Here is a 27,056-nt window from a genome sequence, read left to right on the forward strand (position 1 = left end):
AAGTCTAATTGTAGCTTAGACTAGATATCATCATAGCTTTCAGCCAAGTGAGAGTCTTTATCTAAATAGTACTAATTACAGTGATTAATTATACTTTTCTCTAACATTATATACATAATACATGGTTGTTACTCTTACTTGACTTTAGTGGCATATCTAACAGTCTCCATGGGTTGAAGAGCCACATGGCTGTTACGCAGTTTTGTAAAGATATCATGTTATTCTAATGTAGAAATTAGAAGTCTTAAAGAGAGATATTTTGCAAATGGTGTTTGCAAGTTGTAGAGTGTAGTCTGTATAATAGCTGTCTTTTATGAACCAGGGGCTTGTGGCTCCATAGCTTAGCACAGTGCCTGGCACTTAATAAATATTTGTTAAATGAATGAATAAACATTTGGAAAGTTTACATGTAGGTGAAGTGATAGCTATAACAGAGTACAAATTTATTTGAGACTCTTTTATATAGGAAGATTAAAAGTAGTTCATAGTTTGGTTGCCTTTTGAGTGAGAAACAATTTATCTTTTCTCATTTTATTGCATTAATATAGTGAATATCTTGGGTATGAATCACATTGTAGCTAAACAACAACAAAAAAATGGTACCACAGATTCAGTGTATATTATCCAGACTTGCTTTTACTTTTTCTCTCAAACAAGTTGAGGTTTGTTGGTAAATAAACTGTATGAAGAAGGGAATAAGTGCATATTATATTTATCATGACAATTAAGAATCCTGACTCTTTTGATCATCTTTCTCTGGAGCAAATTAATATTGTTTGTTATACTTTAAATTCTCCATTTATAAAGAGGAAATACTGATAAAGAGATACGTACCAAAGCAACATCCATAAGTAAGAAGTACTATTCAAGTTTCAGCTGGCAATAGTTCATTAATAGCATCTGATGTTATATTTACCTTTTAAAGAATAATTGAAGTCATCAGTTTGCTGTTCACCTACTGATTGGATTGGATTTCTATTTTGGATTTTTTTTCATGAAAGGATGAACCATCTCCATGGTTATTTGATAAAAGTTAGGACTCTCCTTTTCCAGAAAATACATATGCACACCTACATACAATTTTTCTATAATTTCAAGTTTTTTGTTAGGTATTCTGAAACTCTTCATAGAGGGGTCTTTGACCATAGGTGTTCTAAAAGTTACACATGAAACCAACGTAAAAACTCTGATCAAAACAAAGTATTTCTGATTCTTGTATTGATATCACCAATGGAATTCTCCCACGTTTAGATTAATACCCCTATTCTCCAATTTCACCATTCTTACAAGTTTGTCTTACATAACTTATTTGATTGTATTGAAAATCCTTTGGGGAAGATTTTTTTTTTAAAAAGAAACAATTAGTTCTCTAAAAATAGACATAACAAATTTCAACTCACATGATTCACAGAATAATTTGCAATTGATTGATTGAATGGTACCCACTTTTTCCAGTAGATGGCACTAGATTTACATTCTTTCACAGCACGAAAGGGTACTGATAGTAGCACATAGGTGCATTGTGAAAACTTACACAAAAGTATGTAAAGTCCGGTTAAGAACATATGGATTTACAAACTACAAATTTTTCTGCTTATATTATGTTCAAACAATATTTGTGGAGTGCAAAACCTTTTTCCATTTTCAATAGGATTCCAACTCCCTTATGGTTGGATATCTCATTGAAATTGTCTTTCAAGTGTATAGACTTTTTATAAACTAAAACAAGTTTTCATAAATTAACTTATCTTGTATCCAAATAGCTGATTTAACAGTAATTTATAGTTTTATGCAACTACATTTTCTTCAGCAGACCACCCAAGAATTAAAGAAATTTCACATTTTGTTTTGCTATGTTTTGAATTTTATAGAATCTTGAAAATGTTATTAGTTTAACACATTGACTGTTAAGCATGAGTCGGTTTTTGCATGAATTAAAATGTTTTGGGGAACTAAGAAAATTTACATTTAAAATGTTTAATGAGTACTCTGATGTAGCTATATTTTTTCTAAAACAAAATGTTTTAGTAGCTCTATGATATAGTAAAGTTTTAGTTAAAGTTGAAAAGTTGCTATACAGCATCTAATTCCTACATGAGTTTTAAAAGTTATTTGTGCACAAGGCTAAATTATTAGAGAACAATTCATCCGTATGAATAAGGTGTTGGGCATATGGTTTGTTAAATGTGGATTTTTTAAATTTTTGGCTAAATATGAAATAAAGTCTTCATATTATATATTAGTAATTATAAAATACATAACAATATCTAGTAACAATAGAGAGAAAATGAGCATGAACAAAAAGATAAAACAAATTTTAGTTTTGTTTGAGAAATTCACTAATTAGTAATGACTATAAAGAATACAAGACAATCAGATAGACAAAGTTAAATGACTTTCTCTACTATCATTTGGTGATGGAAGCGCCTTTAAAAATTCTCTTTTTAAGAAATAAAAGGCATCCAAATTGGAAACAAAGAAGTAAAACTGTCATTATTTGCAGATGACATGATACTGTAGAGAACCTGAAAGGTTTCACCAAAAAACTATTAGAACTGATGAATGAATTTAGTAAAGTAGCAGGATACAAAATTAATATTCAGAAATTGGTTGCATTTTTATACAGTAGTAATGAGAAATTAAGAAAACAATACCATTTACAATTGCATCAAAAAACAAACAAACAAACAAACGAACAAAAAACTTAGGAATAAATTTCACCAAGGAAGTAAAAGACCTGTATTCAGAAAATTATAAGACATTGAAGAGAGAAATTAAAGAAGATACAAATAAATAGAAACATATACCATGCTCATGGATAGGAAGAATTAATATAGTTAAAATGTCCATACTACCCAAAGTAATCTATAGATTCAATGCAATCCCTACCAAAATACCAATGGCATTTTTCACAGAACTGGAGCAAATAATCCTAAAATTTATTTGGAACCATAAAAGACTCTGATTAGCCATGGCAAATCCTGAGAAAGAAGAACAAAGCTGGAAGCATTACGTTACATCATATCAAAGTATACTACAAGGCCGTAGTAATCAAAACAGCGTGGTATTGGCATAAAAACGGACACATAGATCAATGGAACAGAATAGAGAGCACAGAAATAAATCTATGCCTATGTGGTCATTTAATCTATGACAGAGGAAGCAAGAATTTACATTGGGGTAAAGACAGTCCATTCAATAAATGGTGTTGGAAAAACTGGATAGATACATGCAAAAAAATTAAAGTGAAACACCTTCTTATGCCATTTATAAGAATAAACTCAAAATGGATTAAGGACTTAAATGTAAGACCCGAAACCATAAAACTCCTAGAAGAAAATATGGGAAGTAAACTCTCAGACATTACCCATAGTAATATTTTTTACTGATATATCTCCTCGGGCAGGGGAAACAAAAGAAAAAAATAAGCAAATGAGACTATATCAAACTAAAAAGTTTTTTCACACAAAAGAACCTATCAACAAAATGAAAAGATATCCTACTGAATGGGAGAAGATATTTGTCAGTGATACATCTGATAAGGGATTAACATCCAAAATTAATAAAAACTCATAAAACTCAATACCCAAAAACCAAATAATCCAATTAAAAAATTGGCTGAGGACTTGAATAGACATTACTCCAAAGAGGACATACAGATGACCGATAGACATATGAAAAGTTACTCAGTGTCACTAATCAGCAGAGAAATGCAAATAAAAAACACAATGAGATAACCACCTCACTCCTGTCAGAATGGCTATCATCAATAAATCAACAAATAAGTGTTGGTGAGGATGCAGAGAAAAGGGAACCCTTGTGCACTGTTGAGGGTATTGCAAATTGGTGCAGCCACTATGGAAAACAATTTGGAAGTTCCTCAAAAAAATTAAAACTAGAACTACCTTATGACCCAGCAGTTCTACTTACTCCTTGGTATTTATCCAAAGAAATCTAAAACACTAGTTTGAAAAGATATATTCATCCATATGTTTACAGCAGCGCTATTCACAATAGCCAAGATATGGAAACAACCAAAATGCCCATCAATAGACAATTGGATACAGAAGAAATGGCGCATATATACAATGGAATATTACTCTGCCATAAAAAAGAATGAAATCTTACCATTTGTAAGAACTTGAATGGACCTAGAAGGTATCATATTAAGTGAAATAAGTCAGACTGAGAAAGACAAATACCATGTGATCTCACTTATATGTGGAATCTAAAGAACAGAATAAATGAACAAACAAAACAGAAATAGACTCATAGATACAGAGAAAAAAACTGATGATTGCTAGATGGGAGGGAGGTTGGGTGAATGGGTGAGAAAGTACAAATTGGTAGTCACGGGGATATGAAATACAGTATGGAGAATATAGTCAATAATAGTGTAAAAACTATTTGTAGTGTCAGATGGGTACTAGACATAGCGTGGGGATCACTTCATAAATTATATAAATGCCTAACCACTACACTGTACACCTGAAACTAATATAAAATAATATTGAATGTCAAATATAATTAAAAAAATACAGTCACGGGATGTAAAGTACAGCATAGGGAATATAGTCAATGGTATTGTAATAGCTATGTATGGTGTCAGATGGGTAGTAGACGTGGAGTTATCATTTTGTGACGCGTGTAAATGTCTAATCACTATGTTGTTTTGTACACCTGAAAGTAATAAAAAAAACAAATTGGCCCTGTTTCCAAAACTAAAAGACAAAAATTCTCCTTTTACTTACATGCTTTGCAAGAAAGAAAATGCTTTTTGGATCAAGACATGTTTTAAATATTTTCCTAAATTCTAGTCTTTATGGTCCACATTAATGTAAAAATCGTTGCTTTTGGTATTTGCATTAGGTTTTGAAGAGTTGATACGTACTCTTTAGTTCTTTTTGATACTTAAAGAATGGTGATAAAATGACTACAGTGATAAATGAATTCAAAAATCAAATATTTGTAACACAAGTAAAAGATAGAAATGTAAAATGTGATTTCTGTCTTACAGAGTCATTTACATGAATGTTTCATCAGGATGAACATAGTAGCAAACCTCTCCAGTGTCTCAAGAAAAATCATACAGCCTCACAAATGAGAACTTACTATTAAAGGCTAGAATTTTAAGTCATTAGTAGGCTTTAGATGTGGGAAATAAATTTACTCCCAGTATAAAAACGTTTGCTTACAGTGAGAAAACGTTTGCACATTTTAAAACCCCTTAATTTTAAAACTGCCTTAGTTATCAGCTCCCCAATTTCTTCTTTTCCCAATCTGAGTCTGCATTTTATCCTGGCTATTTTTGCTTTGTTAAATCAGCTGATACCGCTTACAAGAAAGACTCTTTGCATTCTTTTCATCAGGATAGGGTATCTACTACCTCGACATACACATTCGATCACACTGCATCTCTCGGGCTGTCTAGACGGAGTTCTCTTCCCTATTTGAATCTCCCCTGGCCCTCTTACCCTGTAGGTTCTGTTTCTACAAACTGTGCGTTTTCTATGTCCCAATTATAACTGGACCAAGTCAGTCTAGATTAGTAAAGTTTGAGAGTATTAATGTCTTTGTCGTTAACTCTCTTTACACAAAACTTTGCAGATACTTTTACTATAAGACACACTGTATTGATTGCTTTTCTTATATTTCCTTCTGGAATGTATATTCTCCTGGGGCTTTCCTGTGCTCATCACAGTTCTTGATTTACTGTAGAAGTTTAAGAAATAGTTGTAGAAAGTGTGAATTAATATTAGGCTCAACAGTTTATATCTTCAAAGAATTTATAATCCGGAGAAAATAAAGCAGAAACAACTGAAGACATTTGAGAATAATTGCAAAACACGATGTTAGCCTGTGTAACTAGTACCTTGCACAGTAAATACACTAGTACTAAGGGTATACAGATGAAAAGACTGAGCAGAGTAGTGGTGAGTTAATCAGGGTATTTACTTGGAAGGAAAACTTTCTTGAAAATATTTTCTCAGTTTATCTGTTCAAACCTTCAGTATGGAAACCAGAAGACCAATTTTATCATTCAACTATGCACCACTAAAACACAGGGTCTTGTTTAATTCAAGAAGTTTAAAATGGTAGGTTGCTTGGTATAATGTTCATTGATGTTAATTAGAACTCTGCATGCATCCGTAGAATATAACTGAAGGTGATCTGTAGAACGGTTTTATGTGAATAGGAAAACAGCGAAAAGGCATGAAATGTGATTATTACTATGACAAAGATATGGTTTGTCTTACATATAGAAAAGAAAAATCTTTACTGTAAAAATAAACAGTTGTCTGCTTTCTGACTCCTAAGACCTGGAGTTTTATTTTCTTTGTGTTACATTTAGGGCTTAGAGGACAGATGAAATTAAATTGAACCTAAATGTGAAAATTAAGAATGTTTTTTAAAAAATGGAAACTAAGTTGAGGTACTATTTTTATACTTGCTTTAGTTCTGCATGTTCCCTCCCATCACCTACAAGATTAATCAGAAGGGGAGGGTTATTGAAGTGGTTCAGAATGGTAAAAGCATTGTTTGGCCAGAGGACTTTGCTCTCCAGGCCCATCAAAAATTCATTACGAAAAGCTATCTATTGAGTGTCCTCTTACACATGACTCCAGGTTGGGAATGATGATCTAGCGTCTGAAAGGGATGACTTTGGGTACAGGGAGTAAATTAGCAGATTCCATGTTCAAGTTCAGCCAGACAAATACTCTCTGAGAGCTGTTTTGAGTATAGCACTTGCCTAAAAAGAGGCGCTAGTGATCACTAAGATTTCTCTTGGAAGTAAAAAAGGTAATGTCAGATACTGTCTGTACTAAGATACGTAACTCTAAGTTTTGTGGTTTAAAAGCATATGCTTTACATGTTTAAATGGTTGCTGATGTGCTCCATTCATATTCAGGTTTTAGCACCTGTATTGCGACACCTGTCTGTGTCTCTACCACTGGAGTACGAACCTCTAAGTACATTCATCTCTTACATTGGCCATTTACTTCATCTGTTCAGAAATCACTTCCTGCAGCTATCAGCACAGCCAACTTCCTCTCTCCCTTCAGGCTTTGCTCAAATGTCCCCTTCTCAGTGAGACCTACCGTGACCACTCTATTTGAGGTTACAGCCTGTATTTCTAGCACTTCCAATCCTCTGTGCTCAGTTTTGCTTTTCTCCTTCCTGTATACTTATCACATTCTAAGAGACTATGTAATTTACCTATTTTCATTGTGTTTCGTCTGTCTTCCCCTACCCCTGCTGCTTTTATGGGATTTCCATGATAATAAGATCTTAATTTTGTTCACCAGTATATCCTACGTACCTATATCCTAAGTACCTAGAATAATGCCAGTATATTGTAGGTAATAAATAATTATTGAATGAATAAGTGAATGAGTATATTTTAGCGCAGTGCCTGGCATGTTCAACATTTTTGATGACTTAAAAAAAAAAATAGTAAGAAAAATGTCGGATCAGTGGTCTTCAAAGTAAGCCCTGCAACCGTAGTTTCATGGAAACCAGAGTACTTCAGTACTCTGTCATGACATCGAGCATTTCTTCCCCGCGGTTTGCATTTCTTTTTTTTTTTTAAAGGCTTTTTTTGAATTACTGGCATGCAAAACAAGCAAACATGAAAAAAATGGTTCATGGGATATATTTTACATTCTCTTCTAAAAATGTACTAGATATGGCTTTTATAAATGCCCACTTATTTAGAAATTCCTAACACTACTATATGAATAAAAGTTTGTTCAGATTTCCAATTTGACAGACTAATGACCAACTGAAAATTGAAATTTATTTGTGAAAATTAAAGTATACCATTTTAAAATATAGTGGCAAGATATTTCAACATGAATTTTACTGTTCTAACTCAGTAAACTCAAAGCAAAACAAGATAGTCTTATTATCTCATTCATTTATTATCTTGGGAAAATATTTAATAGTTTCATTTTTTCTGATCCTGGAAGCAAAATTAAAGTTATGGGATCTTTAGGTTTTGTTTTGATTTTTTGCACTGAAATATAAGATTTATGACTTAAAAGTGCTCTAAGATTTAGGTAACAGATCTGATTTACTTCTTAACAGGAAGTTAAAAAGCCTTTCAAAGTTTTATAGAGTTTGTGAGAATCCTGTTTGAACCTTGTCACTGACCCAGTGCTGAAGGAATGAACACAGGGAAAACAGACATTAGCTAATAGACAAGTGTATTTATTTTTTCTGGATGTACTGTGGCGATCATAACTTTTTGCCCTTGTTATCTTAAGTAGTTAGTGATAGTTTTTAAGCTGAAAGTTATTGCATAATTAAAGAAGAAAGTTGCATCATATTTTTTTCCTCACAGAAAATATAATGACCATGGGCTTTGCAATCAGATAGCCCTGGGTTTGAGTTGATATATCTATTTGCTATTTTCCTTAGTAAAGTATGGTACACCTCTCCGAGCCTCAGTTTCTGTATCTGTAAAATGGGTATGACACCTACCTCCTAGAATTATTGAGAGGTTTAAATGTGGTTATATAAATGTGCCTGGCACATAGTAGGCACTAATGAGTTTTCTTTTTTCAATTCCTATTTTAATCATTTTTAGAGATGTGAGGAAAATATTCTTCTGAGGGAATTATTATAGAAACATAATTACCAATAAAATATTGCAGCACCTGAAATACCTGACCTGGCTACATTGCAAGATACAGTTTTAACTTCAGAATTTACTGTCATCAAAATGATAGTGTGATTTGCATTTATTCAGCCAGTGTTTACTAAGTGATAATTGCTGTGAGCCTTATAGCAGACCTGTGGGGGTAGCGATACAAAGTCAAAGAGACTGACTTGCCTACGGTGACTGGGAAACAGAGCCAGAATGTGAATTCTTGCTGTCAGTTTATTATGACTGAGAGCAAGAGTTCCCCAATATTCCCCAATAAAAAATGTTAAAAAAAAAAAAAAAAGACTAAATTTGTTAAAAAAAAAAAAAAAAAAGAGCTTGCCATTAGAACTTGACAACACTGGCTCGGAGGCTACAGCATGGAACAAGCCTCAATAAAGAAAGAGACTTTGGGCATATTTCAGTAAATCAGTAAATAAACACCCTTGTATTGGGTTCACGATGGATCATATCTAGGCCAAAGTTACTTTGTGGGGAATGGTGTTATGATTAGATACCAAAGTGGCAATATTACCCCCTCAAATATACTTTTGTTGCATGTGTATACACATACATGCACTCCTGCCTTCAAAGTACTCCATTAAACATTTAAATAAAGAGAAAAATCTTTCCGTAACATACTTCTAAGCCAATTTAGAGGTCATTGAACAGATGTCATATAATACTAATGTTAAATTACCCTGTGTAATAAGAAAATTACAGTACCTAAGTGAAGATAGTAAAGGGAAACCATCCAACGAATTATTCTAGAATTTCAAAATGCAATGATTTCTTCAAAATTAACAGTGGCACCATATGACTTTAGAAAAGTGAGTCTGATAGGAAGAAGGGAAATCAGAAACAAAAGTGAAGCTTTTCTATGTTTATATATGCCAATTTTGGGTTATGATGCTAAAGAGCTAATGTAATGGTATAGCTTTCAATTGTCCAGGAAGTATATTATTATTATTAAACTATGTGGCAAGAAATTTATTAAAATCTGACTAACTTCTCATTGAGTTGTTTAATATAAAAATCACAATAGTTGTTTCTAGTCTACATATACTTCCTTTTGCTATTAGGTACACTTTAAAAGCCTAATTATTTTGAGAACACAGTATGACCAAAGAATAAAAATGTACAAAGTTGACAACTTTAAATAAGCACTAGTATTTCTTAAGGAACAAACCTCACTTACAGTTAGGAAACAATATTTATATTTAAGGTTGAAAAGCCAGGATGTAGGAAAATTTTGCTAATTTGGAAGATGACCTTTAAGTGCACCAAAACCAAATAATTTGTAGGCTATGACATAGGGCACATTCCTACAAAATTTGTGTGAATACTGCTTTAGTGGTTCTTGAAAGACAAACAAAGAAAGCTGGAATGAAACCTCTATCCCCCTCCCAAATAAGATGGAGACTAACAAAAGAGTACAGCAGCACTCTTTCAAAGCTTGCCATTAAAACGAGGTCTCTGTAGCACAGTTAATGAGATGGTTCATAGTGGAAAATAATCTGTTTTTAAGAATGTTTAGATCAAAAGTAATTTCTAATCTATGAAATAAAGTCTCTTCAATACCCTTCATTCATCAGTAAAGCTTTTATGTTTGTATTATTTACTTCAATCAGATGTTTTCAATTTTACCTTTTCTCCTTATACAAATACTTGACATGGTTTGTCAATACTGACCAACAGTTTTATTCTTTTTCTTCAGAAAAGAGAATTTTTGAGAGAGAGAGAGAGAATGAAAAAGAGAGAAACATCTTTGCCTAAACGATTTGCAAGCATCTGTGCTTAAAGCTACTTTTTATGAACACTCCTTAGTAAATGACTCAAGGTAAAAAAGCAGAAAAGCATCCAATGTTAGGAAATTGCAATCCAATACCATGTAATTTAAACCTGCAGTTGCTTCTCTTGTACTAAATGACATACAGATGGGTAGCTTAGTTCTCTCAACTTTGGGAACACAATTGGTCTTTTTGTATGAATGAACATGTATTAACAAAAATATTTTGGACAGAAATGTTTAATTCTAATTGTACAGATTTTAATTATCCGTGCCATTGGAAAGAATCATTTTAACCAAGATATTTTGTCGTGTTAAATTCGCAATTAATAATTCTTTTGGAACAAACTCAACAAAGATGCAACCCTTCCAACAAAGAAAGAAATAAAAACAAAAAGATAATTCTCAAGAAGTCCATAGTGAATCGAACAGAAAATCGCCCATCCCAGTCAATGGATTATTTAAGAAAGAGCATTCTGTGCTCAAGCTGTGGAGAGGCCTGTTCTGACATGACAAACGTTTCTCAGGAATACATTTCTATGTACCCCTTGGAACATATTAACCGTGTAAGTAGTAGGTGTTTGGATAAAGCCTAGTGTAATATGGGGTCCAGTGAGATGAGAGACCAACATGCCATTGGTGACAAGCCAGCTCTTCCTGTGGGTCTTTCCAGGCCCAAGCAGGCCCAACATGTGTTGTGGAGCGTCAAGAAACGCGCTGTTTGACAACCCACAGGCCTCCGCTGAAGTGCACCTTTCTCTTTGCCTCTGGGGTGCTCTTTTCCTGCCTCCATATTTTCTCCTAGAGAATCAACCACTCTGTGTTGGTGGCCTCGATTCTGGAAGCTGATAACCTCCTTCAAGCCCACCATCAGGGGTACCCGGTTAGTTTTCTCCTCGTTTAATTCCAGTGATCTCACATACTGTGACATTAGGTGCCTTAACAGTAAAAGAAGTAGAAAGCATTTCTACTCCTAAGTCATATTTCTTTATATTTCAAAATAAGTTGAGATTAATATTCAGGAAACTAAGCAAGTTTTCTTTTAGCAGTTTCAAAATATGATAGGAAATATTTGCAGGTAGGGCCATCTGTAAGCCTCTTTCTTACTGTGATGGATGGCAAAGAAAAGCGATTTTACTGCAGCGAGTAAGGGTTGCTTTGTCCTGGAGTTATATTTCTTTTCGCTCATTTGTGCAGGTAAAATAAAATACTACATATAAACAGGTGTTGTCTGAACCTTTTACTGCAGTCTGTATAGGTTGAAATAAAAGCTGCCATTGTTATTAGAATCACATTAAAATTATTTCACCATTCAAATACACTTAATCAGTGAAGTGTTCCTAAATATACTTTGCAAAAAGAAAATGTAGGTCTCTAAATAAAATCACATTCATTTTTCCTTTTCTCTTTGTCTTTCCCCCCTCCCTATTTTTCTCACCCTTTCTTTGGAACTTCTTGAATCTGCATTAGTGTAAATGCCTTCTCCTGGAGTCTATGAAAAATTTCTTGCTGCCTGTTTAACATGGTAAGATACAGTCTTTAAAGAGATACTTGTTTTTAAGAACTCTACAGAACCTAGTGAAGTAGCTGATAGAATCACAGAGAACAAAAATTGCTACTCGTGCAAAAATATATCTTTAGGGTTTAAACAAAAATAAAGATGGTATTTAAATCACCGAGAATGGAAACTGAATGATGAAGGTTTGAAATTATTCTACCTAAGTTGCAAAATTATTGAAGGGAGAATTATTGTTTAACATAATATGCCCATCATCTTATATATACAGTGTAAATACTTGTAAATAGTTTTTAAATTCGTTTGAAAATAAAGAATTTCAAGGTATTGGAAGACAGAAAGGACGTACTACCAACTTATGAATGGCCAATGAGTTTTTATGACATGCTAGCAGTTTTGGCTACAGCATATTGTCAGTGCTCCAATGGAATCACCCGAATCTTGAGAAACACTGTGTTTTAAACAGAGAAATAATCAGCTGTAGTTCAGGTAAGTTTGTACGTTACGGACTGATCTGGTCACTGACAAGTGACTGCAGAAACTATGTTATGGCGGCCAGCCAAAGCAATTATTTAGGATTCAAGCTAAAAATCCTCCTTCTCCCATATCCTTTCTCTTTCCAGGGTCATGTAGGGATAAAAAGACCTGTAAGGTGGTCTTTTCTCAGCAGGAACTGAGGAAGCGGCTCACACCCCTGCAGTACCATGTCACTCAGGAGAAAGGGACCGAAAGGTAAGGTGAGCTGGAAGAAAAAGTCATTATGCAAGAGCTCTTGCCTTCGTTCTCCCCCACCCCCTCTGCCTTTGAATCCTCTTCCTTGACATTTAATTTACAGAATTCTACACTTATTTGCTAAAGTCTACAAATTAATATCCTTGAAAAGGTTTGAAAATGGTATTGTTTAGGTTAAGACTAAGTTTTATTTATTCTTTCCCCCATTTAATGAACACTCTATCTTATGTAAAGTCACAAGGCTTTTATTAAGGGCCTGTTTTTAGTTTACTACAAAATGTGTGGAAGTAATAGCGATTTAGGTACATTTTTTGGGAAGACATCACAGTAAGCAAAACCATGAGGGACATGGCACTGTGCCAGGATGCTGAAATTGTGAAGGTGGCCATTGTAAGTATAGACGTTTTGGCTGCAAAAAGAAGGTAGCATAATTTAGTTCCTTTCTACCCCACTCCAATTTCTTTTTGAAGCACATGTGGAGAAAGTATTTATTGGCTCATTTGTGGTTGGAATGTCAAAAATTTTCAATAACTGCCCTCACATGGCTTTGGTCCTTGGAAGTTCGCCCTAAGTCCTGAAAAAAGAGTTTGTTCACTTCCAAGACTCTTTTTAGTGAATAAAGTCTCTCTCAGCTGATTCCAGCTTAAAGGTAACTTGCCAAGGTCCAACCATTTTGTTGTCTAATTTATACCATGGAGCTTGGCATAAGGCCGTAACTTACCTCTGATCCAAATTTATTAATGATGTAACTTCTTGTTTTCATTCATGAACTGAAAGAGCTCTTTACCACACATGGGGTTCTTGTTAATAGGCAACACTCTCTTCCTGTCACAGTGGATACTGTTTACTGAATTTCCCAAGTGTTGAATCCCTGGACAAAGTCCACCCTCACTGCACAATGAGTTAGCCATGCACTTCAGTCTCAGCCCAGGGCTTCGACCCATCCTGTTGTGTACATGACTCGCAAAATGATTTAATGCACGCAAACAACTAGAGATTAGGTCATTCTTAAAAATTCTGTTTATAAAAAAATTGGACCTCATAAAGAGGGTGAAAGGATAATAAAAACAAGCTGCAGAGCACATAGACGTTTTGTTGGGCTAGCACAGCTGATTTGTATTAGCTGAATGACCTCCTACCCTTTAAGATTGTTAACTTAGAAAAATATTCCCTTAAAGCTGCAATATTCCTTTTCAAACCAAAAAATAAGACTCCTTCCACTTGAAGTCTTTGGATCCTTCTGCGTTTTCTGGTATACGCACTCTTGGACACTGTAGAGTAGCAGAAATCTTATGTAATAATGTTTTTTTTTTTTTTTTTTTTTTCTGTGATTCTGAGCTACAAGCTTTTTTGCTTTTTTTTTAATAGGAGAAAATTTTTTCTAAGCATTACGTAACTATATGGTTTGATATTTTTTTTAAAAAAAATTTTATTTAACCTGTACTAGTTTGGATAAGTTCTATGTACGTTTTAGTATATAGATTTGAAATATATTAGTAATGTTCAGATTTCCATCTGTTTGGTCTATTCTCATTATAGGACAAAAAGCTCTTGAAAGATTTATTAGAGAAAGATATTTTAAGCAAATACATTCTGTAAGAAATAATGCTAAGTTTAATTTTTTAATGCTCTCTTTATTGTTTGTCAGTGCCTTCGAAGGAGAATATACACATCACAAAGATCCTGGAATATATAAATGTGTTGTTTGTGGTACTCCATTGTTCAAGTAAGTATGTTAAAAACCTATGGGTATGGACGTATCACAGATGGCAACAAACTAGTTATTGCTTGTTCATATTAGAATTTTTACATTACTCAGTTTTCTTTTTTCTATTATTTCTATTTTCTCCTCTCCCACAAAACAAAAGTAATTATTGACGTTCATGATAAATTACCAGTTTGGTAGACTGGTTGATATTGCACTATTCGCATCTTTAAAATACCCAACATTAACTTGTTCATTGCAATAACCGTGATGCTTAGCAGAACTATGAAAGAGATTTTGGTGAGCGTAAAAATGTTTATGTATTTATTGATTTTTCTATCAGCAAATGATGGTCCTAAATTAATTTATTGGATGGACCTTAATGAAAGTTCTTCATGTACATCATTCAGACTGAATAATATCCACCAAGTTGATTATTCATACTTCTGTAATGAAGGGCACTACCTGTATTGGAGGTAACATGGGAATTACAACAAATACGTACACATATATAAGCAAATTATGTAATAGGAGTTTAACAGCTTCTGCATTGATCAAAAAACTTTATTTGAAAGATCCCAATAGTTTACTATAAAACAAGCAGTATACAGACTTTTCCACCAAAATAGTTAATTCAGACAGTATATTCTGGAGATTATGGATCTTATTCAAGAAAGGAAAATCTTTACCAAAAATTTATCTAGCTGGAGAAAATCCTAAAAGCTCTGTACGTCCCATGAGAATGCTGATTTGGGGGAATAAAAAGACAGAAACCTTAACTGAGAGTAAATATCATTTATTTAAAACAGAATTACAATTTTCTTAGGGGAAATGAACAAACAAGAATCTAATACATGTAGCATATAAAGCATACTTACTATCTCTCCATAAATGTTTCCTTTTGAAAATGCTAGCATTTACAGATTTTTCAAAATATCAGCAAATAAGTTTCTTTGAATTTTTTCTTCAAGTTTTAAGCTCTTCTTATCTTGCATAAAACTTATTGTACATTAGTGTTGGTTGAGAATCTGCTCTGATTTCTTTTGTATTTATTCTTCATGTTAAAGCCAGCCCTTCAAATTGTCACCCATTTCCTCTCAGAAAACACACATCCTTTATATTTCAACACCTTTAGCTTGTGTCATAATAGTAGATGTAACACTTGAGATAGTTGCTGAGCCATGTTCAACTTGTTAATATCCCAAATGGTAAAAATTGGCCATATCCTCTTTACTTTTTGTTTTAAGATTCTCCACCTCTTTTCCTATCATGTGATCAGTAGAGTAATGGATCTAAGGAAAACTGTTTTAAATAAGAAACAGAACCACTGTAAATGAAGGATTTAACCCATATGAGATTTTGAGTCACAAAAACTAAAAGCAAGACCTTTATCCAAACATAGGTACTGGCGGGGGTCAGGGAGTTTACCATTTGATGTGATATTGCCTCGATTTCCTTTAGCATTCTTGTAAGGAAAAGCTTTTCTGAGCTTTTAAGGAATATGGTTTAATGTGGTTATTCTACCTTTTCTTTTAATTGTCTGTTTTTTCTCCTTACTTGGTTTCCTGTCAGTTTTCGGGGGAAAGTATCCCTGCTTTAGCCTCCACTGTAGAGAATGGTGCTTCATTGACATGGTTCTCTTCAGACCGGAGAACTTGTACCCTGGTGCCCACAAAACTTCCTAGGGGTCACAGGGCATGGTTTTGAGGGAATCCATTTTCTGGCCCTCAACTTCTATACGCGTATGTACACTTTTCTGACACTGATGTGTCTGAGAGCATCTGTGAGTGGCCACCTCTTCCTTCCTATCTGTCATCATCAACCTTCTCCCACTTCACAAAAGATGGCATACCTTTTACTCATCCCAAATCTTGCTATGATTTGTTGTCACAGGGTAAAATCTCTAAGGTATCAAGAAAAATGACAGCATTCCTTCTGAAGGAGAGACCCATGAAAGCCAGGCCAAAAAAATATTGAAAAATTTTGAACTGGTAAAAAAATATTGAAATAGTATTTCACCTTGGCAAGGCTCAGTCTGCCCGCCTGCCGCCGGCTTATTTATCTCTATATGTTGTCTGAGATGCAGCCCAAGGAATCGTTTCCCCTGCAACCCCCACCCTCCCACTTTCCTTTCCCTGGGGCTGAGATCTAGACCTTGCAGAGAGGGCATGGCGGTAGCCTACTAAACAGCAGAGAAGTCACTGTGGGGTCATGATAATGCAACTTTCCAGAAATCCGCCTTTTGGAATTTGCTGGCAATCTACCCTCTGGGGTGCTGGGGAAGCTGTTTCAGGGAGGAGTCTCACTGGAGGCCCTCCACTACAAAGCTACCTGAAGGGAGTGCCAGGGACAGCTGCTGGCTGTGCCCCAGAGCAGGCTTCTGCTGCAGGAGCCTGCCACCAGAAGGCTGGATGCTGGAGAAGCGGCCTGCAGCAGGAGCCCAGTGCTGGGGAAGCTGTGTACACTGGAGGAGCTGGGCGTGGGACAAGCCACTCATACTGCAGCAGCTTGGCACTGGACAAGCCGCCCGCATTGCCAGGGCCTGGAAGTAGAGAAGCTCCATGTGTTGCAAGAGCCCGATGCTAGAAAAGCCATCAGCTGTGCAGGAGCCTCTTGAGCAAGCTTACTGAAACCAGGAAGGACCAACCTTTCTCTCCTGCAATCTTTCTCCTGTCTCTTCTGAAAAAGTTTAATGTCAGCTGACAAAGAAAAAAAGCTATTTAAAGGTCCCAGATCCATATTAGCAGAGCAGGCAGGGGAGATTTAGAGGGGAGAGTCAATAAATTGATAACTGGCACAGAATCTGTGTATATATATATATATATATATATATATATATATATATTTTTTTTTTTTTTTTTTTTTTTTTTTTTTCTTCTTCAAAATTCTTGTAGGGGTCCATGAGCTTAAATTTGAAAATCACTCACTAGTCTAGTGAATCAGTGGATCACTATCAGACACCCTCTTGAGATAGCTGGTTTCATACTTTGAACACAAATTGTAGGAAACAGTTGAGGTAGGGGTGTGTGTATGTGTGTGTGTGTGTGTGTGTGTGTGTGTGAATGTGGGAAATTGTGTGGAGTGTTGTCAGCGGGGAGGGAGGGAAGAAAATCAGGCAGAAAATACTAAATAGTGGGACAATATGATCAATAACAGTAGGAGGGAAACTTACAGGAAATAGATCAAAATAAGAAAGAAGTGCTGAATTTGAAAATGCTTAATCATTAGCAGTCTGAAAAGGTTATTTTCCTAATTGCCATTTCTGTTATCTTACACTCTGTGTGTGTGTGTGTGGTGCATTCACATATTTGTATGATCTCTTCATTTACTTGACTGACATATATATGTTTTGCCTCCTTACAAAAAAGACCATTCAATTATTATTGCATTTTCATACTTTACCCTAAATATATTCCCTCTCAACAATATACTGCTTTCTTACTGCTTAGCAAGTACAAGAACCTTATTCACAGACTGCTTATAAACCAAATGTGTAATTTATTCCATGGTTCACATTTTCTTTACATTCACAAATTCTACCAAGCTAGTTTATTTCTCATAGAGTACTGCTGACTTTCAGTTACTAAATTAACTGACAGAAGTAAGAATGTTCTTTCCTCTGGTTATTTGAACTTCTAAAATTTCATAAAATGAATTTATTGCGTATCAGATAAACCAGAGAAGGCACTGGTGAAATACTTTAATTCAGAAAGTATACTTCACCACTTTTATTTTGCTTTGACTGACACTTTGCCAGGTGTTGTGAAACAAATAAATCTATGAACCATTTTCTCCGTAAGGTCCTTATAGCTTTGTTAGGAGTGAGAAGAAAAATACAACAAACACTTACACAATATGCAAAGATAATGTTAGTATCTATCCAACTGTGCCTGTTTGAAATGCTGTCATTGTAACAGGAAGGTATATGACTGCATCAAAGCAGGGCCCGTTGGTGTGGAGGACGTAAGACCACACTTTACCAGGCAGAGAGAAGGGTTTAGTTTTTGACAAGTAAGGATTTGCCTGATTGCGGATGCCATATGAGAAGAGGAATTAGAAATCGGACCAAAAGTGGATTTTTCAGGAAAATAGTTAGGAGACTGGTCCAGTAGGAGTGGGGAGGTGAGTTATGTTGGGAGTAACGGGAGACAGGGCTGGAGGTTAAAGGCGACCTCCATGAAGGAAGCCTTTGGACACCAGAGAAGACGTTTCAATTCCTACTTGAAATCTAAGCCCTGGCATCTTTTCCTCCAGAAAGCCAGGGAGAACTTTGGTGCCCTTCATGTCTGCTCCCATAGCACCTTGAATGCACTTCCACCATTGCACTTTTGACTTTGTTTTGCAATTATCTGTCTATAGGGCGGTCTGCCCACTAGTACGTGAATCCCCCAGTGGCAAGGCCATGTCTGAGTCATATTTATATCTGTAGTCCCTGGCATGTCAGCATTACTAAGAAATTGTTTGTTGATCAGAGGCATGTCTGAACATTGTGGAGAAATTTTGAATAAGACAATAGCATGATGAAAACAGGAAGTAAGCCATCATAATGTACAAGGTAGATTTCTGGGGCTTTTGAAAAGAGAAGGAAATAGGGGTATAATAGCTTCAATGCGACCTTTTTTTCCCGTGTTAGCCGATAAACCTCAGTATCTATGGGTAACCAGCTCCTGATAACGTTGTTTAACACTTTGAAGAACCACACAGGATAGTTTGTATTCTGTGTACAATTACCTACCGGGCCTTGCACTGAATTAATAGCTCCTTTTATATAGGTCCTCTAATGTAATAATAAGAATAAACTAAAACAAAGGGTAACACTTATATAGCACTTACCAGATGCCAGGCATGGTTTTTAGTGCTGTATGTATTTTAGGTTTTTTAATCTGCACAACACATTTCATAGATGAAGAAACAGAGAGGATAAGTACCTGGTGAAGATCACACAGCTGGTATACTGATGGATTTAGAATAGTAACACTCAAACTTTTAGGGAAGAGGAAAGCTAAAGAATCTTAGGAAAACAAAGTTTTACTGTTTTCTTTGGTCACTCTAGTCTGGTAATGTTTTGCTCTGCACAATTGGAACAAATGGAACACACACATACACACACACAGACCCTTCAATTCCTTGAAAAATCTGTATTTGTCATAGTACTTAGTTTGAAAATTGAAGATCATTCTAATGTAGGTAGGGCTGAACAAAGAGTGAATAGACCCATCCCTCAGGTCATCAGGAGCCTGGGCTTCGGCTGCTGGGGCGCTTAGGGAAACCCCTTGCAATCCTGACCAGAAGAAACAGCCAATGTTAAATAAGCCGGAAAGCCTTTCAGCATCTGTGAGGTAGGGCAGCGGCTGGATTTATGGGCAGGAGTTTAGTTATTGAAACTAGAAGATCATTTTATTTTCACTTATTGACTCTCTGTTACATTTTCTCAAGTGGCTATATTCCAAATTTTCATCACTGTTTTTGAAAAAAAAAAATTGGGGGGGGGGAGAAGAGGCAACCGATACGTAAGTGATTGTAAATATCCTTCCCTCTGTCTTAAAATTTCTTTATCTTCATTTACTTCCATCAGAACACGCATGGGCTGAACAGCAACTGGTAGTAACAGTTAAATATTAGTCCAGATGTGTGAGCTCAGATTCATCACCTATAAAATGGGGAAAATAAAACCAAACAGGTGTAAGAACTAAATGCAGAAAAGTTCCTATATGGTAGGTATTCTACAAATGTTAAATTCAAGTGCCCTTGACCAAGTGTTGGGAACATACCATGCTATCACAACAGCCCAAGAAATTCCTTATAATGTGAGAAAGTGCAGGCTTTATTAGAGAGAGTCTGTCTGTTAACAGTATATATTAGCGTGATGAGTCACTGCTCCAGCTGTGTTGCTACATTTCAAATGGAACTCTGCTACGAAACTATTCACACATGCTACATTTCACATGAGCCTCCTGTGCAATTTTATTCTAGGCTACTAGAATATTTAAGCCGCTTTTCAGCTCTTTAAGAATATAAGCCCTTTCACTGAAGAAATTCCAGTTCAGTGCCACACACAATTTACTCAACTATGCTATTCCATGTATGCTGCTCCATTTACTACTACAGGAGACTTCCAACACAATCTTTTCCCCTTCTGATATAATGCTGTGTGTGTGTGTGTGTGTGTGTGTGTGTGTGTGTGTGTGTGTGTGTGTTGGAGGCAGAGGGGGAATGTAAAAGCAGGGAGGGGGAAAGAGGAGGGGAGTAGGGAGAGAGAGTTTTCCATTCTTACTCTCTATTCAAATCCCATTTTCTCAACCCTTCTTAACACTATCCATATGATACGTACTCATAAACCATTCCAGTCACTATGGAATTCTACTAGGGAGAGTAACATGAACTTAATTTCGAGTTTTCTTTTTATGGAACTCTAGCTGGAAATGGCTCATAATTCCAGCAAATGTTTCTTAACTGTTAACAAAATGCATTTAACTTGAATTTAAAAGATTTGAATTGCCCTTCACCTCATTCTAAATCCTTTAACAAAGTAGTCATTCCAGTACAGTGAAACCACTCTGAAATGAACAAGATTTCTGAGTAGTGGCTTAAACTTTCATTATACCTAAGTAACTCATATATTATTTTGAAGAGAATATAAAATTGATTCCTCTCATCCCATTGACCCTTCCTCTCTTGTGCCTACGTACAATGGTTTCAGGAAAAGTATCTAGAACAGAGGAGTTACTTTCCTATATTCATTTCATCTGAAAGCTCAGGATAAGATCACAGCTATATTGAAAGACTTTCTGGAGTTACTGACAAAGATAGGGAGCAACAAACATTGCGAATGCCTGACTCATTAAACTACCAGGAAAAACGAAAGAAAAGCATAAAGGGCATAAAAGTATAACATAAAATTAAGGAAAAAACATCTCCATTTTTGAGAAATTGGAAAACTATGGCAAGGCATGATTCAAACTTTCACAATGTGCAAAGATTATTATAACTGCATTTTTCTATTTCAAAGTTATATACACACACATATAGGAACAATTGAAGCAATAGGTACACATAAAACCCATGGATACCTGAAAGTGTGAGCATGAGTGTGTGTGTGTGTGTGTGTGTGTGTGTGTGTGTGTGTACATATGTGTGTTTAGGGGGAAGAAAAGTGGGGGATAGACAATCTCGCCTTACATCACTTAAATCACAATCCTAGTTCTTCAGTTAATTTTTCTAATGTACGCAGAAATAGCTTAGATTCTTTCTAGTGAGTTAGAATGCATAGTTAGAGTAAACTGAGAAACATAATAGGTAAAAGTTCTATCTATAATTCATGTACATTTATCTTGTTTGTATAATCCGAAAATTCATGAATCAGAAAATTCGTGAATATTTATTCTACTTTACAGAATTTGAAATTACTTAAAGATAGTTTATGAAAACTAAGGTACAAGTTTTTGGCAAGTACTTCTGAGGCAACCCACAAAGCTGCTCTTCTTGTAAAGGAATAATTCTTTTTTCAAAACGTGGTCACTGACTAAGAATTGCATAAACATTCAGATACATACTTACAATGCTGACCCATCACGTAACATTATCAAAGAAAAGTGCAGAAGCCATCCAGAGTACCAAGTGGAAACATAGTGTTGTCAAGTTCCAGCACAGACTTGCTACATACCCATGAGCAAGTCACTTAAACATTCCATCATTTTTCTCATCTGTAAAATGGTGAGAATAACATCAGCGCTTTCTGACTCATAGCACTACCATATCAAATGAAATAATTACACATGCATGTGCTAAAAGACATAAAGATAAAAGTATAAAGTGAGGTTGGTAAAAATTGTGGAGCTCTAAATAAATTTACATGGTAAATTATAAACAGCATGCAAATCTAAAGTTCGCAAAATTAAGTCAGTATAGTATACTTTTGATTCCAACATTACCACATGTTTTATAATATATTGTTTGACCCAGTGATCCATTTCATCCAAAATATTTTCAGTTTCTGTAGAATAATGAAAAAAAAAACACCGAGTCTGGATTCTAACTTCCCCAAATAATGTGACTTAGAAGAGTAGCTGAGAGTTTTAATACATCAGTTATTTGCAAATCACTCCCTAATAAATCTATAAACTTCTTGAGAGAATGGGTCATGACTTAAGATATTTGTAACCTCCATCTCCACCCAGTACAGGGGCAGTGGATTTTGCACATCCTTGGTACTTAACTATTTGTTAAATAAATGGTTTAATTCCAGTAAATCCAGAATAACAGCAGAGTTAAATGATTCAAGTTGATGTGAGAATGGTGGAAGTATAAAGAGATACTTGGTTATGGACTCCCTTAGTTATTATCCTCTACCACACTTCCCAAAGTGTCTTCTGTAGACTACTCCTGGAACTTACTTTCAATGGCTGCTTATTTCAACCATGGCATAGCTTGCAACTGCTGAGGTACACCTGTCCCAGCTGAGGGAAGAGATAAAAATGTCAGTGGCTGGCACCTTTTACAAGGAAACATTGAAAAGAGCAAAAAGTGACCAAAAAAACCCCCCAAAAAACGGTCAGCTATCCAAAGCTGTATCAAAAGCAAAGTTCACAGGTAAGTATTTTTATTCATAAATACAAGAAAGATTAAAAATAACTGAACCAAATAGTCAACTCAAAATGCTAGAAAAAAAAGCAACAACAAAAACAATAAAATAAACGGATAAAATGCCTACCTTTCCCCTGCAGGCATTTGCCAATTCTAGGCATGGGAGGAGAGGGGAAGATTGCGACATTCAGAAACAGAGGTACCAGCAGACTAGGATTCCTCAATATTAATACAACTGACGTTTGGGCTGGATAATTCTTTGTCGTAGGGGGCTGCCCTGTACATTGTAGGATATTTAGTAGCATCCGTAACCTCTATCCATTAGATGTCAGTGGCCCTTGTCCCTCTCCCCATTACCCCCAGTTGTGACAAAAATTTCAGATATTTTCAACGATGCCCTAGGGTGGGGGAGAAGTCACTTTCAGTTGAGAACAAGTGACGTAGACAATTAAGCTCTGATTGTAGTGTTTGCTGATTTCTGTGGTGCAAGTGCTTCCACCATGGGCTACATCAATCTACACATGTGACATCACTGAATGTGGAGTTGGGAAGAAATGTGTAGTAATACTGTTATATAGTATCTCTCTAATACAGCTACAACAGGTGTAAATAACATCGTGAAATTTAGTTTAAATATTTAGAAATGATGAGTTTTGAGTATTACCTTTGTTTTTGATTTATTTAATTGAAAGTTCATATAATTTATTTTTAATAATGCCTGTGTTTAGCAACTGGCTCCCAAAGTTCCTTAAATTTTAACGATAGGCACTCTTGAGCTTCAGCACACCAATGTAATGGGGGCAAACCAAGGATAGACCAAGTTTATAAAAAACTGCAGCCCAGACTGAAGTTAGCTCAGTCTCTGATTACAGTAACCTTCCCCATCTCCTCCCCATTCCAGCTGCCTATCAGAGGATAGGATGAACCCTCTGTAGAAGATTACATCATCCGGAGTCCAATTTTTTATATACAATATCTGGCATTTATAAAACCATTACAAGGCATACCAAAGTAAAGGACCAAGGGAAATAAATTGACAAAAGAAATAGGTCTATAGATGACCTATACATCCAGATATTTAAGCCATCAGTCACAGACTTTAAAATAACTGTGATTAATATATTCAAGAAAATAGATGACAAGTCGGAGAATTTTACCGGAGAACTGGAATCTATTGTAAAGAATAAAATAGTCTTAGGGCTGAAAAAAGCAATAACTGAAATATAAACACAAGAGATGAATTTAAAAGCACATTGGCTATAGAAGAAGGCAGGATTAGTGAACAGAAAAACAGGTTAGTAGAAAATATCCAGACTGAAGCTAAGAGAGCTGAAAAAATGGAAAGTTATTGAATAGATAATATGTGATACACAGTTTCAGGTTTAACATATTAGAGCCACACAAAGGGAAGAAAAGAAAATGTGAAAGAAGCAATATTTGAAGAGATAATAGCCAAGAATTTTCGCAAACTGAGAAAAAATCTTAAGTCACACATTCAAAAAGTGCTACAAATCTAAAACAGGGTGAATACAAAGAAAACCAGATCTAGGCACATCACAGCAAATCAAAGGCAAGGAGAACATCTTAAAAACACTCAGATAAAATAACTTGAAAAAAAAGAAAGAGTAGAACTTAAATCCTAAGAGGTGGATATTAAAAAAAACAAAACACAAAGTTGAACATTTCTGTCAAGTCTAATGAAGGAAAGGGAGGAAGAAAAGAACATAGGTTCAAAACACTAGGGATGAGAATGGGATAAAACCAAAGATATGGAAAAAATATTTTAATATAAGACAATACCGTGTGTAAACCTATTCTAATAAATTAAAAATCTCTGTGTAATTTTCTAAAAATAAAGTACACAATTTGACTAAAGAAGTTCTAATACTTAAACTGATAGTAACCTTAGAAAAAGTTGAGAGTTACCACAGACCAGCTTAGACTTTTACAGAAAAAGAAAAAACATTATTTCTATGCTATACAAACTGTGTCAATCATAGAAAATAGATGAAAGCTTATTAACTTCTTTGACAAATGTAAAATACCTCTAAAACCAAAACCTGACAAAAACACTACAAACAAAGAAAAACTACAGACCAATCTGATTTATGACAATAGATTCAAGGATCTTAAATAAAATATTAGTAAAAGGAATATAGCTGTGTGTTGAATGAGTAATTTGCTATGACAAGGTAGGGTTTATTTCAGGCATGTATGAATAGTTCATTAGTGGGACATCTTAGGAAAACATATCATCATTTTAATGTATGCCCAGAAGAGATTTTATAAAAATCCAAAGTGTATTTTTTAATTAGAAAAAAAGACTCTTAGTGAAATAGGAATAGGACTGAATACTGTGTTTCATCAAATCTAAGAAGCCATTGATTGAAGGATTTAATATTACTTCAAGTAACACTAAGGAAACAAACTGCCAAATGAATTGTGAAATGCTATTTATTGATCATAGACACATTTAGGTTTCAGAGATATTAACATGTTAAAAATAAAAAGTACCCATAGAATCAATGAAATACTATAGTGTTGGGGCAACCACCTGAATATTAAAAATATGAATTTTTAGATCCTACTCTCAATATCTCACAACCCAGCATCTTATACCCCAGTAAAGTCTAGGTTAAATAAAAATTTTAAATATTAATAATAAGATCATACAAGTCCTAAGGGAAAATATAAGTGGGAAATTTGTATAACTTTGGGATGAGATAAGCCTTTCTAAACAAGATTCTTAAAGCAGAAACCAAAAAAAAAATATATATATATATATATTTGGTTGGGTTACCTAAATATTTTACATTTCTACAGATCAAAAACTCTATTTAAAAAACTGGCAAACAAACTGGAAAAAAATATATGCAACCCATGTGACAGAGGACTAATAGTCAAATCAGTTGAGAAAGACAGCCGGGGGAAAAAAGGGCAAAAGATATAAACAGATACTTTTGAAAATAAGAAATAAAGATAATCAATAAGCATAGGGGAAATCTTTCACTTAGTAATAAAACAAAGTAAAAAGAGGAATCGTTTTTTACCTATCAAATTAGTGAACATATTTATTTCTTTACTATTTTTATTTATTTTTAAATTAAATCTATTGGGGTAACATTGGTTAATAACGTTATATAAATTTCAGGTATACAACTTTATAATATGATACCTGTATGCTCTATAGTGTTCTCTCCACCCAAAGCCTAGTCTCCTTCTGTCACCATATATTTGACCCCCTTTTCCCTCTTCGTCCTCTCCCCATTCCTCTTTTCCTTTGGTAACCACCATTCTGTTGTTTATGCCTTTGGTTTTTTGTTTGTTGGTTGCCTTTTGTTTTATATCCCACATATGAATGAAATCATATGGTGCTTGTGCTTTTCTGTATTATTTATTTCACTTAGCATAATACTCTCAAGATTCATTCATATTGTTACAAATGACAATATTTCATCTTTTTCATGGCTGAGTAGTATTCCATTGTACATATGTACCACATCTGCTTTATTCAATTGTATGTTTGGTGAACTTGACCCCAAAGCAAAGGGAAGTAAAAACAAAAATAAATGATTGCTAAATGGGAGGAGATATTCATCAATGATACATATTTTTTTTTTATTGGGGAAGGGGAACAGGACTTTATTGGGGAACAGTGTGTACTTCCAGGCCTTTTTTCCAAGTCAAGTTGTTGTCCTTTCAGTCTTAGTTGTGGAGGGCGCAGCTCAGCTCCAGGTCCAGTTGCCATTTCTAGTTGCAGGGTGCACAGCCCACCATCCCTTGCGGGAGTTGAGGAATCGAACTGGCAACCTTGTGGTTGAGAGGACGCGCTCCAACCAACTGAGCCATCCGGGAGGCAGCTCAGCTCAAGGTGCCATGTTCAATCTTAGTTGCAGGGGGTGAAGCCCACCATCCCTTGTGGGACTCAAGGAATTGAACTGGCAACCTTATGGTTTCGAGCCCACTGGCCCATATGGGAATCGAACCGGCAGCCTTCGGAGTTAGGAGTATGGAGCTCTAACCGCCTGAGCCACCGGGCGGGCCCCCATCAATGATACATTTGATAAGAGGCTAATATCCAAAA

At 35.1% G+C, this 27,056-nt stretch overlaps 1 protein-coding gene across 2 annotated transcripts in view; it reads left to right on the forward strand.

Moving 5' to 3' along the window:
- MSRB3 (methionine sulfoxide reductase B3) overlaps nucleotides 1-27,056 on the forward strand; it is a 150,562-nt gene that overhangs the window by 33,896 nt on the left and 89,610 nt on the right. For both annotated transcript variants that reach the window (XM_088800467.1, XM_019732461.3), the window contains 2 exons: nucleotides 12,576-12,684; nucleotides 14,333-14,410. In XM_088800467.1, coding sequence (XP_088656593.1) covers nucleotides 12,576-12,684; nucleotides 14,333-14,410 — 187 coding nt within the window. The remainder of the gene's footprint in view (nucleotides 1-12,575; nucleotides 12,685-14,332; nucleotides 14,411-27,056) is intronic.

Source organism: Rhinolophus sinicus, chromosome 1 (genome assembly GCF_057876585.1).
Source record: "Rhinolophus sinicus isolate RSI-liver-muscle chromosome 1, RSI-T2T, whole genome shotgun sequence".
In the NCBI taxonomy this organism is placed as follows: domain Eukaryota; kingdom Metazoa; phylum Chordata; class Mammalia; order Chiroptera; family Rhinolophidae; genus Rhinolophus; species Rhinolophus sinicus.